This window comes from Toxotes jaculatrix, chromosome 2 (genome assembly GCF_017976425.1).
Source record: "Toxotes jaculatrix isolate fToxJac2 chromosome 2, fToxJac2.pri, whole genome shotgun sequence".
NCBI classification, from domain to species: Eukaryota; Metazoa; Chordata; class Actinopteri; family Toxotidae; genus Toxotes; species Toxotes jaculatrix.
In genome coordinates, this window is record NC_054395.1 from 20,724,717 (window position 1) to 20,739,541 (window position 14,825).

Here is a 14,825-nt window from a genome sequence, read left to right on the forward strand (position 1 = left end):
TTGAGACTACACCTGACCTGAGTGAAAAAAACTTTAAGGGGCCCTCGTGAATTCGGAGTGGGTGAGAGACTCCTTCAGTGGTGGAAGGTGATGGCGGTTCAGAAAAGTAAAAGAGGATTTCAGAGTTTGTTCTCAGAGCGTGTGTGAGTGTGTGTGTGTGTGTGTGTGGGAAAGCATGTGAGGCAGACAGAGAGGTAGAGAGACAGAGTGTGTGTTTGCATGTGTATATTGTGTAATTGTCTGTGACCCTGGCAGGTTTGGTTTTTTTTTTTTTCTTTTCGTGGTTAGACTGTTTGGCCTTCCCATAGTTCCTCCGGCCTCAGAGACATCCAGCTTCAAGGTTTAGTGTGTGTAGATGTGTGTGTGTGTGTGTGTGTGTGTGTGTGTGTGTGTGTGTGTGTGTGTGTGTGTGTGTGTGTGTTTTACAGGAGAGGAGAAAGGGTGCGATGGGGGTTAGAGGTGGATTTGATAGCGCGGGACACCCAGACCCCTCTCTCCCTCCATACCCCTCTGTTCAGACCTTGATAAAGTGGAGCCGGAGTCTGTGGGGGTTAGGGATTCCTGTCTGGCACAAACACACACATGCACATAGAAACACACACGCACTGGGATCCGCCCGCTCTACATTCCTGTGTCCGACTAAGGAAGCAGCCTAGCCGTCTTCCCCTCCACTCCCAAATTATCCCCTTCTCCTAAAGTCACTGCATACTTATCACACGCCTCTCTACCTCTCTCTTCCATTCTGACTCATACATACCTCCTCTATCTGCCATGTTTTCGTCCTCTCCATCCCGCCACTGAGCACACTGCAAACAGCACTTTGAATCATCCAGTGGTGAGTTGTAAAATGTTATATTAGAGCAAGTGAAAAAGATCTGCCTGTACAGTGAGATAATGTCACCTTTTTTGCCGTGCAGATCATGCTCAAAACATGTCTCGTATCACTGCCATGATGCTTGTGTGGTGATCTGTCACTTGCTTGAAAAAAAACCACCAGAAACCTCAATGGAAATATTAAATTGTACTCATTGTGCAGCCAGATATTTCATATTTTAGGAAAAATAAAATTCAAGAACAGAATTTCAGATATTTTTTCTGCTCATCTGTCCCTCTATGCCTGTTTTTTTTTTTTTTTTTTTAGTTTTTCGATCACTGCTTGAACTCTAACATATACTCTCAACTTTCCCCTTTTACCCCATCTCGTCCTTTCATCCTCTTATCACTCTCTTTTCTCTCCCTCCCTTTGTGCTATCTGACTCTGTTTATATCTTTTGCCCCTTTCTCTCCCCCTCCTCCTTCCCTGTGTTTCTCCCTCCCTTTCAGGGGTATGTTACAGGGGTTAGTAAGAGGTCATGTGGTCTCACGCTGCCCTTCTCTCTAATGGCTTCTTAATGAGAGAGTCAGAGAGGGAGAGAGAAGCAGGGAGAGGAGCAGTTTTGTGAAGAGGGGTGAGATATCAGCAGTTCTGCTTAGGGCACTGACTCTCCCTGTGTGTGTACATGCATGTGCGCAAGTAAGACTGCGTGTACTGTATTTGTGCATGTGTATTCACGCGCCTGCACTATTTGACTGACCCCTTGCTCCATTTCGAGCCCTTTCCGCGCTCTATGCTCCTCTCTGGGGAAAGAGGAAATGACACGTTTGTAGCCCTGAATAAGCACCAGGGCTAGGGTAGTACGCATGCATCCCTCTCTGTGGTTTCCCCCTCTGTTCATACAGTGTGATTACTAGTGTTCTTACCTCTTATATCATAGAGGGACCATGCTGTGGCAATTTTGTCTCTCTTGTCACACATGATATTTCCCAGCAGAATAGTGTGGTTTCCCAAATTTTTGCATTTGCAGACAAATATTGCTTTTAAATCTCCATCACCAGTATCTACAATTCCCACTGTGTTTGAAAAGATTTTCATGAGCCCTGAGGTCATGGAACATATTAATCGGTTACAGCGATTTGCAAAGTTTTAAATCAATTGAAAATAAAAGCTAATAAAATCAAATTTGGATTTACATGATCAGTGTGCATCATCAGCTCCATGTTGGCTTCAGCGCTAGAACTTATTATGGAATTAAATCTGCATCAAACGAGGTCGTCTTCTATTTCAGTGGCATCTTCACACAGGCTTTGGACTGCGGAGAGGCTCACGGAGAGGTGTGAGCTTCAAGGTCCAGATCCGTCCTGCCTTGGTCTTGAGATCTGTCCAACTTTTATCAGCTCAGGAGTGACACAGATCACCACTGATCCATTAACACTAAGCCAAACCGCAGCTTGCACAGGTTTGGCTCCCTCATCCACGTCTCATTTGTCTCACTTCCTTCCTCTGTTTAACCCTTTGCTCCATTCCCTCATCTTGACCTACACATCTGTGCACGCAAACACTGCGACTCGTTCCTTCACTCTCTCTTTCTGGCCAGCCTCTCTGCCAGTTTTCCATCTCTCTCCATCTCCCTCGCCCTTGCTTTTCCTCTCCATGGCACCGTACTCCTCCCATGCTGAGGCCAGAGCTCTCTCCATTGTTGGAGGCAGGTTGCCAAGGATACAAGCACAGAGAGGCACAGTCTTAATGTTATGAGATGGGAGAGATGAGCAGAGAGAGAGAGGGGAGAGGGGCAATAGCCTCTCTGGTCACTGGGCAGCCCGACAACAACGCTAATGCTCTCCAGAGAACACGTAACACCCCCTGCTCACTGCTCAGTGGAGTGTCCCTCTGTGAACAGAGCACAGTGACACTGTGACTGTTTGTGGAAGAACCTCTTGTACCGGTCATCTGCTTTCTGCTCGCCTGTTGTGACTGTATTGTATGATTATAGTGTACGTCTTCATGTGCTGGGTTTTTTTTTTTTTTTTTTTTTGTATGCTTGTCAGGCATGATGGGGGCTGTTGAGCGGTCGGTCATCGGTGAGCCTTTGTTCATCTTAACAAAAGTCTGAAAAAGTGAAATAATCAAACTACTAAATATCTGAGGACACTGGAATTTTTAGAGGTCTTCTGTTTTGCTGTGCATTGTTAGGTTTCTTGACGTTGCACACTAACACACTAACATACAGCAAAAACTCTGTCTGAACAAGTCACCTTTGTTGGTTATTTCTGGACAGCCTGGGATGATAATCCCAACCTGTCTTTGGTACAGATCGACTTGTTTCCTACATGGGCATCATCGTCTTGACAAAATTTACATTGCCCAGTTTGGGCAGAAGATGGATTTTTTTGCGGGAATAGTGTAAATAGTGAATAGTGTCCGCCATTGTCTGCTTTACTGAACACATTTGAATTTAATGTGTCTTAACATGTGACTTGTCTCATTTATAGTTTCATAATACGCTCCAGAATGTTCAGCTGGAAATATTTTGAATTTGCCAGCTATGTTTGCTTGTTAAACTCGTCTTAAATTCATTTCCAGGGACCAGTAAAGAACTAATTCTGGCTAGGTAGTTGCCTCTGAGCCTCTGAGCTGGTCAGTGTGAGTCGAAGAGTGTGTTAACCCACACACCAATAACCCACAGGCTCTGTACAGCATCCCCACCCAGAGTCCTTGTCGTTTTCCTCCTCCACTTTCCATTATCCCTCCTTTCAACCTCTCTCTCTCCCACCTCACCCTTCAAACACGACCCTGGACCGAGCTGGACAGGGCTTTTGGGCTCGTGCCCGCTCACCAGTTCCTCCCCTGTGCATAAAGCCAAGACATAACCTCTCTCTCTCTCTCTCTCTCAATCTCTCCATCGCTCTCTCTTTGCTTTTAGCACAAAGCCCTGCGTGTCTGCCTTCCTTCCCCACCCAGCATTCTTTCCCCATGCAGACCTCTCCCCCGCTCTCTCTCTCTCTCTCTCTCTCTCTCTCTCTCTCTCTCTCTCTCTGTCGACTTCCCTCCTACCCGCCAACTCACTCAGCCTCACCCTACCTTTCATTAGCCCACTCTTTATCTCACACACTCACTCGGCTCGCTCTCTCCCCCTCCACTCTCCTATCTCTCCAGCTTTTACACTCCCTGTACTCTCTCTCTTTCTCTCTCCCCCCTCAGTTGCTTCGGCTTTTGTTTCTGATACATCTTCATTTATTCCTCTCTCCCTCTCTTTCCCTGCTGACCCTATTATTTTTATATTCTCTCTCCCTCTGCCATCACTCCCCCTCTCTCCCTCTCTCTCTCTACCTCCCTCCCACTCCTCGCAGTCCCTCTAAGCTGCATTAACTCCCCAGATTACCTTGAGCCCTGCAATCCTCCATCCCCCACGCACTCACCCGCTCCCTCTCTCCCTCCCTTCCTTCACTCATTCACTTGCTCGCTCTGAGTGCGTCCACACCATGGCGGCTAATTTCGAAAACTAAGATATGTTTGAAAATGACCTCCGACCAAACTAGCATTTCATGTTATTTTCAAGGAGATCTCCGTCCACACCAAAACATGTCAACAATAGGAAAATGGATAAATCTCTTCTGTGTTGTCCTCTTTTAGACAGAAAACAACAAAACTGTACATCACTGCCAACAGATGTTAAAGAGTAGGATAGACACGTTCTGTCACCTCTTGCTCTCCATGATCATCTATACTGTTTCAATAAAGCACAAGTCACTAATTTATATGTTTCTGTTCTCAGACAACTGAATGAATGCATTCATTTCTTGCTTACTTTGTGTGTACGTGGTGAACTGTGACGCTCAGATTGACAAAAACTAGCAAGCCATCTTGACAGCGCTGCCCTTTGACCGAACAAAGAAACTGAGGAGTCTTAATAAGGAGGAAGCTGTCTTAGCATAGCTTTGTTGCACCATCCACTTTTGTTTAACCTCCTCCGTTAGAGTAAACTGCTCCACAAGAGTTTGCAGACAGCTGTAAGACAGGGGTCAATGGTAGAAATACATCTTTTGACTAAACTGTCAACTTATTTTCCCATTAGCAACCAAGCAAATCCACTTGCTAACTAAAAGGTAGCAAGCTCGCTTACGCAGAGAGCTTTTCTTCACCCTTCAGTGACTCTTTATTGAACGAAATGGTGTACAGTCTTGAGAAGAAAATGCCAGGGGGAGTAAACAGTTCAGCACAAAGGAGAAACTTGAAGAGATACTGTGACTGACTAGTGCTAGCTGGGCTAGTTCATCGGCTACAGAATTTCACTGTGCCACTTTCTGGTGTGACCAAGCCAAATCGGTATTGGCCGACACAGTAATATCTACGTTATGAACTTCTTCTTTCACCGTGACACATAGAGGTTACTATAATGAGATTAATGAGATATAACGGTAGAAGAAGCTGCAGAGGCAACAAGCTTCACATCTTGATATGCTGCCCCCGCTGTATATATGTTTAATTGCATCTTGCAGACATGTCTCTTTGCCGTCTTGTTGTGGACAGAGGGCCAAAATGTAGAGAAAAAGATGCATTTTCGAATTTAGCTGGCATACTGTAGACGTACTCTCACACACTCACTTGCTCACCCCCATCGGCACTACCCACCCTCCCTCCCACAGCCTCTGTAACTTCCCCCTCACCTCTCCTCGCTCCCCCTTCACTCACCCAACCACCCACACTCCATCACCCCACCGTCCACCTCTCACCCCACCACTCTTGCAATCGCTGTGCTCCTCTTCTCTTCTCTCCTCTCCTCCCCTCCACCCACACTCTCTCTTTTTCTCTGAGCCCCCAGCAGTACCACCATCACCACCAGCACCATCATCTCTCTCTTTCTCTCTCTCTTCCCTGTCCTTTACCACTCTCTTCCCTCTGTCCCTCCCTCCTCTAAAGCCTTCAGGCTCTGCTTGATTTATGCTTGCCCTCCCTATCCACACACACCCCACCACCACCATCACCACCACCCACCCTTCCCTATCTCTCCTGGAGGTTGTGGCCCGGCTAGTCCCTAAAAACAACAGAGAGAGAGCAAGTAAGGGAGAGGAAGACAGAGAGAGAGAGAGAGAGAGAGAGAGAGAGAATAACAACCTCTTTTACTTTCCATCCTCCCTCCTTTTTAACCCAGCATTTTTTTCATTCCCCTCTCCCACACTGCTTTTTAAATTGCCTCTGAATTCTTGAGCTGTTTTAGTGCCTCACTCCCCCTTCTCGGCTGAAATTACTTTTTTACCCTCTCAAACTCTGGCATGCTGAGGAAGCAAGTTCTACCTTCCCTCCCCTCTTTGTCCACTCGAGGACAAACACGCACTAATCACACGTACGGTGTATGGAGCTGTTTGTTAAGAAAAGGTGGAGGACAGGCTTTCGTTTTCACGTCGGGAAGCATGTCGTTGTAATGTTGCGTAGACAATGCGGCAAGCAGCGGGGTCTTGTGACAACACGGCTCTTGTAATGCCTTGTCCTTTTCAACCTCAGGCTGGCCGAGCCATTAACCAGGCCGACTTGGGGCAAGGCTTCTTTCTGAGTCTTTCTCTGTCACACACACACACACACACACATATATACACACAAAGATACACAGTGAGAGAGTCTTTGTTTGCACTCCCATACTCAAACATGCACACAAGCCCTACTTTCTTCTTGACAGCTCTCTTGTGGTCGACAAGCCTCAGTAACTCGTTGCTTAACCACCCTGGACTTTTTCTCTCCATTGTGTTTGGCTACTGTCTCTGTTGATTTGAAGGCGTGGTGTGTTTTGTGTGTGTGTGTGTGTGTGTGTGTGTGTGACAGGAGGTGTTGAAGGAGTGCGTCCACCAACAGCCAGGTCATGCGCGCGTGTGCAAATAGTGGATGTGAATCAACTTATTTTTATTCATCCTTTATCTATCAGAAACCTATATTTTTGGAAAATGGCAACTCCCTCACACAACAGAGTGTTTGGGTTCATTTGGAGGCGAAGGAGGCATGTGTTGAAACACACACACACACACCTACACGCACACATGCACACACACACACACACACACAAACACACGCACACACACGTGGACACACTCCTTGAGCACAATCAGAACAGAAGATCAGAGGTCAAACAGGGTCAGCTGGCCCTTCCCTCCCTTTTCAGACCTTCTCTCTCCTCCTTTTTACTGCGTCAAAGCGCACTCTCTAATAACACGACTCCCCTTGTGAAACACACACACACACTTCACTCAGATATACAGTGCAGTCTCCAACCACAGCACATAAAACTGTATCTTCTATCCATTAGCTGTAACTCTCTCAATGGATGATAAATGCAGTATCCCTCACAACACATTTGAAGTATAGTTCAACACACACATCTTTTATTCCAAGGCAAGTCTTATTCCGCCTTTGCTTTTTCCCACTCAAGCCCCCACATAGCTTGCAGCATTGCTCGCACACACACACACACACACACACACACACACACACACACACACACACACACACACACACACAAACTCGCACATGAACAAAGAGAACCACCATTTCCACATATTTGTCTCTCCTTTTAAAAGGGGGTTTGATTTAGCATAAATGTTGAAGCCAAGGGTGCCCGGCTACCATGGCAACCAAATTAAACGGAGGATCTCTTCAGAAAGCAGAAATCTAAATTATTCGGACTCTTTTATGAAGGGGAAAATGAAAATTCCCTTCAATGTACAGAGACCGCTGCACTGTAAAGGCAAAAGAAAGGAGAGGGAAAAAAAAATGAGGAAAATGCTATTGTTTTTTTGTATTTGACCATGCAGTTCAAAGGCATATCCTGTGCCATTGAAATTCATAGGTTGTCTCATGACAGCCAGTACGTTAACACTCAGCATATGTGCACAAAGGAATGATGTAACCGCAGTGTCTCTAAAACTCCAGATAAACCTATTGCCACTGAAAGACACTACAATATGTGTGTCTACAAATCCTCAGTGAAACCCAGCACACGTATGATGAAATCCATAAGCTGCGTGCATGGGATTAGGTGCAACTGTTTCTGGTGTGGTAAATGATTTTATCTGTTGGAACAGGATGAGGTTTAAGTAATACACCATCTACGCAGGGCAGATAAAGCTTACATAAGTGAAGGAGGATTATGTACTATATTCCGATTATTTGGTGCGGAAGCCTGTTTGTGGTCAGCTGAATACTAATTTCTAATATCTCACGCTTAGTCTCGGAAATGTGGCTAAATCCTCAGAAAGCAGGATACTGTATGTTGCACAACGGAGTTTGTCAGCAGGACAGGGAGAGTCCTTTACTGCTGTGTAAAACATATCTATTAATTCACCTATTTTTTGCATGGGAAAAAAAAACATCAGGAAATCGTGAAGCAATCACATTTCCATAACTCTGCCATTTAATCTGCAGCGTGTGACTGAAGCATTGTTACTGTATGACTGTGAGGAGGGCGGACATGTTCCATCTGTAGATGCACGTGTCCAGGGGATGCTGGGAAAAGTGGTCAGGGGTCATTCACTCGTCCAATGAACAGATGAGTGGAGGGAGATGGGGGTCAGAGGTGACCCTCTCTTCTCTCTCTCCTTCGCTTCCTCTCCTTCCATTTGTCTGCCTCTCCTTTCTCCATGTACGTGTACTTCTGTGTGTGTGTTTGTGCATGTGTGTGTGTGTGTGTTTGTTGTTGGCCAACAGCAGATCTATGTTATTGATTGACTCCTGTGGCTGCTGGGCTGCCCACTGAAGGAGGGGGCAGAGCTCTAATGAATTCCTGCACCTTATGCCCCTTGCGCCAACCCCTACACTCCCTCCTTAATTAACTTTGTTTGTATGTGTGTGTATGTGTATGTGTGTGTGTGTGTGTGCGTGTGTGTGTGTGTGCATGCATGCATGCGTGTGTGTGTGCGTGCGCGCGCGGGTGGAGTGGGGGTGTGCGTGGATGCATGCATGTGTTTTTTTGTGTGTATCTACTGTGCTTCCTCCACAGCTCAACACCCCCGCTTTTACACTCCCCTGCCTTTTTTCTTTTCTCTTTCGTTCTCTTTCTACCCTGTCCTTGTCTCCTCTCTTCTTTCTTCATTTCTCCTACTTTATCTCCTCTTTTTATATCTTCCTCTGCGTCTGCTAGTAGTTTGATGGCTGCTGATTACTTCGTATGTATGTCACTCTTATCTGTCGCGCCCCATCTCCTTCCCCGCGTCCTCAATATCTCACTCGTATCTCTACACCTTTCAGATCTACGTGTGTATGTGCAATTGTGAATACAGAGCGTGTATCCATCCATCCGATCTGTGATCATTTATCTATACCAAGCATGAAAAATGACTGACAGTGTGTGTGTGTGTGTGAAAGAGAGAGAGAGAGAGGGTGAGAGAGACAGAGTGGTCAACATTGACCCAGTAGGCTGTGAAGAGGCTGTATACCCATCGGTATTCCAGACGTGGAGGCAAACTACTGTCTCTGTCACCTTGACTTCCCCTGCAGCAGACAAGCACTGGGCTGCACAGGAAACACTTAGCGCTACCTGACTGTAGTTAAAATGGACAATAGTGCAATTTTGTTCTCTTGCTCCTATTTTATTTTCTCACTCTTTCTTTCTCCTTTGCTTTTCCATCCGTTTCTGTTCTTTGTGCCCCCGCATCACCCCTGGTTCTGTCTTCACTTTGTTTATTCCCCATTAGCTTTAAGTGTGAATTCAGCTGTCATTGCATGGGCTCTGTGGAACCGTAGACTTATATATTAGGATGTCAGAAGGTTTCTGTCCAGAACAGTCACGCATAATTATGCACACACCCCCCTTAAGGCAACTCGCAAGTCTGTATTAGTGCTCAGAATTCTGTGTGTGTGTGTGTGTGTTTGTTTTAGGTGTAGACAAACCATTCTTTCAGCGTCTCTAAGTCAGTTGATGTGTGTGGTGTGTATTTTTGTCAAAGTCTTTATTAGAGAAAGCAACCTGTCATCAGTTAAATGTCAATTAGGAGGCAACGAAAGTGTGTTTGTGTGTCTGCGTTTGCCCGTGTGTGTGTGTGCATGTCTGTGTTAGCGTTGAGCGGAGCCGTCGTCAGCAGTGTGGTCTGACAGTCTTGTAGATCTACAGTGGAACCTCCAGCGACATGTCTACTGCTGACAGCTTTTCTACACACTCCGCTTTCAACGACACTGACGGCTAAACACACACGCACACATAACGCACGCACACATAACATAACACACACCACGTCTGTGTCTGCCTCTCTCTCTCTCTCTCTCTCTCTCTCTCTCTCTCTCTCACTGTCTCTTTATGATCTCCCTGTATTTTTGTTGACTGGTGATGATGAGGTATGTTAGGGAGTCGAGGAGAGAGAGAGATGAATCAGAGCGGTGACGTGTTGGTAGTCGCTACTGAAAACACTGGGTGTAAACTATGACTCGGCTGAGAGGTTTGAAAGAATTGGTTTGATATGGTGGGTTTTTTTTTGTTTGTTTTTTTTTTTTTTATTGATTTTCACTCAAGCTGTTATCACCCTTAAATCAACAAAGTGACAACTTTTCAAGTATGATGTTAGGGTTTTTGTCCTTTGACCACCATCCCTTTCCATCCCCTTTGAAAAGGTTTCACAAATATCCCTCAAAGTATCCCTCAAATTAAGTAAAAACAGTATGAATTTAAAATTTCTCTGCTTTAGTCTGGTTGTTTTCAAAACTATTACATTGTAGATCACCGCAGATGGACAGGAGAGCCTCACCCATCTTCTGTTACTTCATTTCTATTCAGGGGCAGACGTTACCGAACCCAACAGCTCAGACAGCCGCGGCGAACGCCTCGACTTCTTCCTCAAACAGGAAGAGGCTCTCACCGCAGAGCCGGGCTTCATGGGTCCCAACGAATCAGAGGAGGCCGGGGGAGGAGCCGGGGGTGGAACGATCTCATCTGTAGCCAATCTGAAGGCGGCGCTGATGAGTAAGAACAGCCTGCTGTCACTGCGGGCTGAGATGATGGGAGATGATAACCCCTTGCTCTATGAGTACCTGCCCAAAGGAGGACACTCCCTGTCGTGTAAGTCACTATTTACTAACACTGTGCTCACACTGATCGTTACACACACTTAACACCCAACCAGCCACACATCTCATCACAACTTACAACTCAAGTATACACAAATCTACTAGTGTATTTTTGAGTGTCCGCTCATACGGTCACCTGTGAGACTTAAAACATACAGGCTTGACCGCTTTTAACATGAGTGTCCTCTGCTGCAGAGTATTTTCCCTCATCAGCCACTGTATTTGGATAACTCTGAATGCATGTATGCGTGTGTGGTGCCACTTGAGTGTGTAACGAGTTTGTGTGGCAATGCCAGTGATGAATAGTCAGCGGTGACTCAGTGAGAGAACATTTTGCTGGGATCGCTCTCGCTGTCGTGAGAAAATTTGTTTGGTTTTATGTGACAGTTTCTTTGTGCGTATCAGTGGGTCTACGGCTGTTTCACAGCAGCAAAATAACACAACAGAACTGCAGCAACTGTTCAGATATTAGTTGCTTACTGAATTTCAGCACCAAAAGTGATGAAGAGCTTTGCTCCACTCAACTGCAAAACTCTGAGAGCTGTTAAAAGCGCCTTCAGAACAAGGAGGATTTTCTTAAAATTGGACCTCTGAAAACATCACCTTACAATAGAAAAATGTCATGTCATGTGAAATAAAACGGATTACAATGAACCGTTAAAAACTTAAAGCTGTATTCAAGGATTTTGTTTACCATAAAAATGTCACTTTTTTTGTGATTATGAATGACTGTGCAACATATATTTGAATAGTTTTATGTTTTTGTGTGTTTTGCCTTCTATGATCGTCCTCCGCTCTCTGAATGTGATTTAAATATCTCACCACATCAGCAGTGGAAAAACCTCTTGTATCCTCTTAAATGTTCCACTCAGTGCCTCCACTTACGGTAGAATAAATCATTTTCTAATCACATCAATAATAGATCAATACACATGTTGAACTGCGCTCAATTTGTTAACAGGGGAATTTTTTTTTCTTTGTTCAGTCAGTTTTCTTGCCTTCACTGAGAGTGTTAAACTGTCAGTGTGTCTACAGTACATGTGTGTAGCTCCGTGTGTGTGCGCCTGTGTGAGCGTATATTTGCTTGAGTCCATGTCCGCGTGGGCACATTTGTGTGTGTGACTCGCGTGTTTGTGTTTCTTTGCTTTTACTGGCTAGTAATTGGATCTTTTGTCCCGAGTTCTGCCTGTCTTTGTGAGCCGAAGAAAAGGAAAGGAAGGGTACAACTCCAAGCCTAGTCATGCCTTTTGAGTTGAGCCCCACTCACCTACAAAATAAAAGACAGAGCCAAGACTGAATAGACCAAAACACACATTCACAATTGCACAAACGCGCACGTGCTTTCACACGCACGTCACATCACATCACCCCTTTTGTGTAAGTGTTAAGTGTGTGGGATTGAGATGTTTCTGTTGGCTTAAAGAGGAGAATCAGATGCTGTCACAGCACAGATAGGCAGCCTCGCAAGCTCCAGAAAAGAGAAGAGGCTTTTTGATACACACTCACACTTTACAGATACACTCAGCCTTGACTATATGAATAGGAGATTTGGAGAATTCAGAGAATGTTAATCATTTGCTCCCTGCTCAGGGAAAAAAACATGTTGAATGAGTCTTATAGCTGTATTTCAGTTGTCACCAAAGAAACCTTGGGGAGGTTTTTGGTTAGCCAAACCCTATTTTGAATTCCCTGCACAATAGGGGTTGGGGAAATGGGCTTGTCGAGATGGCCAACAACCTCCCCTCCCTCCCCGGGTCTGTCCCTGTGTCTAAATGAGGACAGAAAATAAACAAACACTGTACCTCAGATTACTGGGCGGAGGATAAGTCTGCCTGGTTTGACAGATCGCTGCTCCCTGCCTCCCTCCCTCCATTCAGCCCTCTTTCCCCTCCTCCTGTTCTCCTCCCTGCTTCTCCTTCACCCCTGCTTAACATCCTTCCTGTCCTTTTTTCCCTCCTGTACTCCCCCTCACGCCATCCCTCCCTCCTTCCCTCCATCTATTTCTCCTTCACCCCTCCTTAACACTCATCCCTCACACTCTCCCTCCCCTTCTGACCGGCTCCTGCAGTTCCTTCGTATTTGTCTCACTCCTGTCTCTTTCCCCCTCTTTTACTTTAGCTGTGGAGCATCAAAGTATGTTGGTATAAAATCCTGGGAAAGTATTGATCTAGGCAGAGAGGAGGTAGAGCAAGGTCACCTGGCCCAATTCAAGAGAGACCACTGACTATCAGCAAAAGGCCTTGACATGGAGTTTATGTCTCCCCCTCCCTCCCTCCCTCTCCCTCTTTCTCTTGTTCTCTCTTTTCTGTATAATTGACTGTTTAATAAAACATTTTTCTCCATAACATTCATACATCCAAAATCGGACCAAACTCAGAATCAATGTTCCACAGTTTAACCGCTGAATACCTTTCTTTCTTTACGCTTAGCAATTCAAACTGATCCGACCCCCGCCTCACTGGCAGGGCTTGCAATTCAAATGCGCAGCTCTTCTCTTTGCTATCCTTTGACTGGGTTACAGACGGCACTGTCCTAGCATGTGGAATGCCAAAATACAGTGGAACCAGTCCGTATGTCAATCAGCTTCCTGAATCCAATTAAGATCATTTGGATTTGGCCCCGCTACCCTTCTGTGCGTCAGACAATCAATGCCAGACAATGGATTTTGCCGGACCATCTCTGCGCACCTGTCCACACTGCCACCGTGTACTGGCTATGAAGAACATCCAATTAACCATAGGGATCATACTGACATTATTGAACTTTTCTCTCCACTGCCTGCTCTCATCACTTCACATCTACTTTTGAAAATTGACTCACTCTGTACAGTAGCTCCCAGTGGCTCCATAGCTACTCTCCAGAGATTTTATGATTTTTATTTATGATTGTAACACAAATTTTGTCAATCTGGGGAAAGAGACTTACTGGATGTAAAATTTAAAACCATATTTAAACCAATAGTATAGTATAGTAACAGCATACCCTCTGCCTGTCCTTTTTAAATGCAAGAAGAAAGGAAGAATTGTAAGGGTCAATATAAAAGCAGATGCAAGAGATGGAAATAACTTCAATCTGGTAGTGGGATTTAAGGTGACCTAATCCACTTTATATATAAACTTCTTGGATTTGCTGGCACTTTTCCAAACATTTCTTACAGGAGGCAGATAGATACATACAGTGTCTCAAACGTGAATCCAAATCCAGGTTTGGCTTTTTATATATATTTTTACAACAGTAGAACAGGAGTGTAAAAACGTCCCAGATGGTTGTCGCTAACAGGGAATCATTAAGCCTTTTTACCACGGAGTCATGGAGAACCCCAATCCTATCTGGCTATTTATTCTTAACAGACTTACCAAGTTTTAGTTGATTAGACATTGGCAACTGGTCAGTCACCTTACAATAATTGGTTTCCTAAAGCCTAAACAGACTTAATAGGTCCTGACATCAGTTGGGGCTGAGCCATATATATCGACTTTTTAAGGTATATCGATATATATTTTGAAAAGATATATAAGATGAGACAATACTCTTTATATTTATACAGTATGATGTTGCGTTACGTAACCTGTTTTTTTTTTTTTTTGGTAAAGCTGTTCCAGTGTTTGCATCTATCCTCTCTACTTTCCGCGAAACCTGCCCCCACTCTCCCTCCGCGTCTGCGCACAACTCCGCCCTCACTGTCTCTCCACGTATGTGCACAACTCCGCCCCCACTCTCCCTCCGCGTCTGCGCACAACTCCGCCCTCACTGTCTCTCCACGTATGTGCACAACTCCGCCCCCACTCTTCCTCTGCGTCTGCGCACACACCTGACCCCACTCGCTCACAAGTTCTCCTGCAACATGGAGCGAGATACAGTGCCGGTCCACAATTTAAAAAAAAAAAAAGTTGTCTGGTTTGTTAAAAGAAAAACAACGGTTCTATTATTTGAAGATGGTTTCGATTTAAAAGATTTAAAAGAGGAA

General features: G+C 45.2%; 1 protein-coding gene across 4 annotated transcripts in view; it reads left to right on the plus strand.

Annotated features, from left to right (window-relative positions):
* The window catches only part of zbtb46 (zinc finger and BTB domain containing 46), a 55,983-nt gene that overhangs the window by 32,981 nt on the left and 8,177 nt on the right, over positions 1-14,825 (plus strand). For all 4 annotated transcript variants that reach the window (XM_041055744.1, XM_041055754.1, XM_041055773.1 and 1 more), the window contains exon 4: positions 10,569-10,850. In XM_041055744.1, coding sequence (XP_040911678.1) covers positions 10,569-10,850 — 282 coding nt within the window. The remainder of the gene's footprint in view (positions 1-10,568; positions 10,851-14,825) is intronic.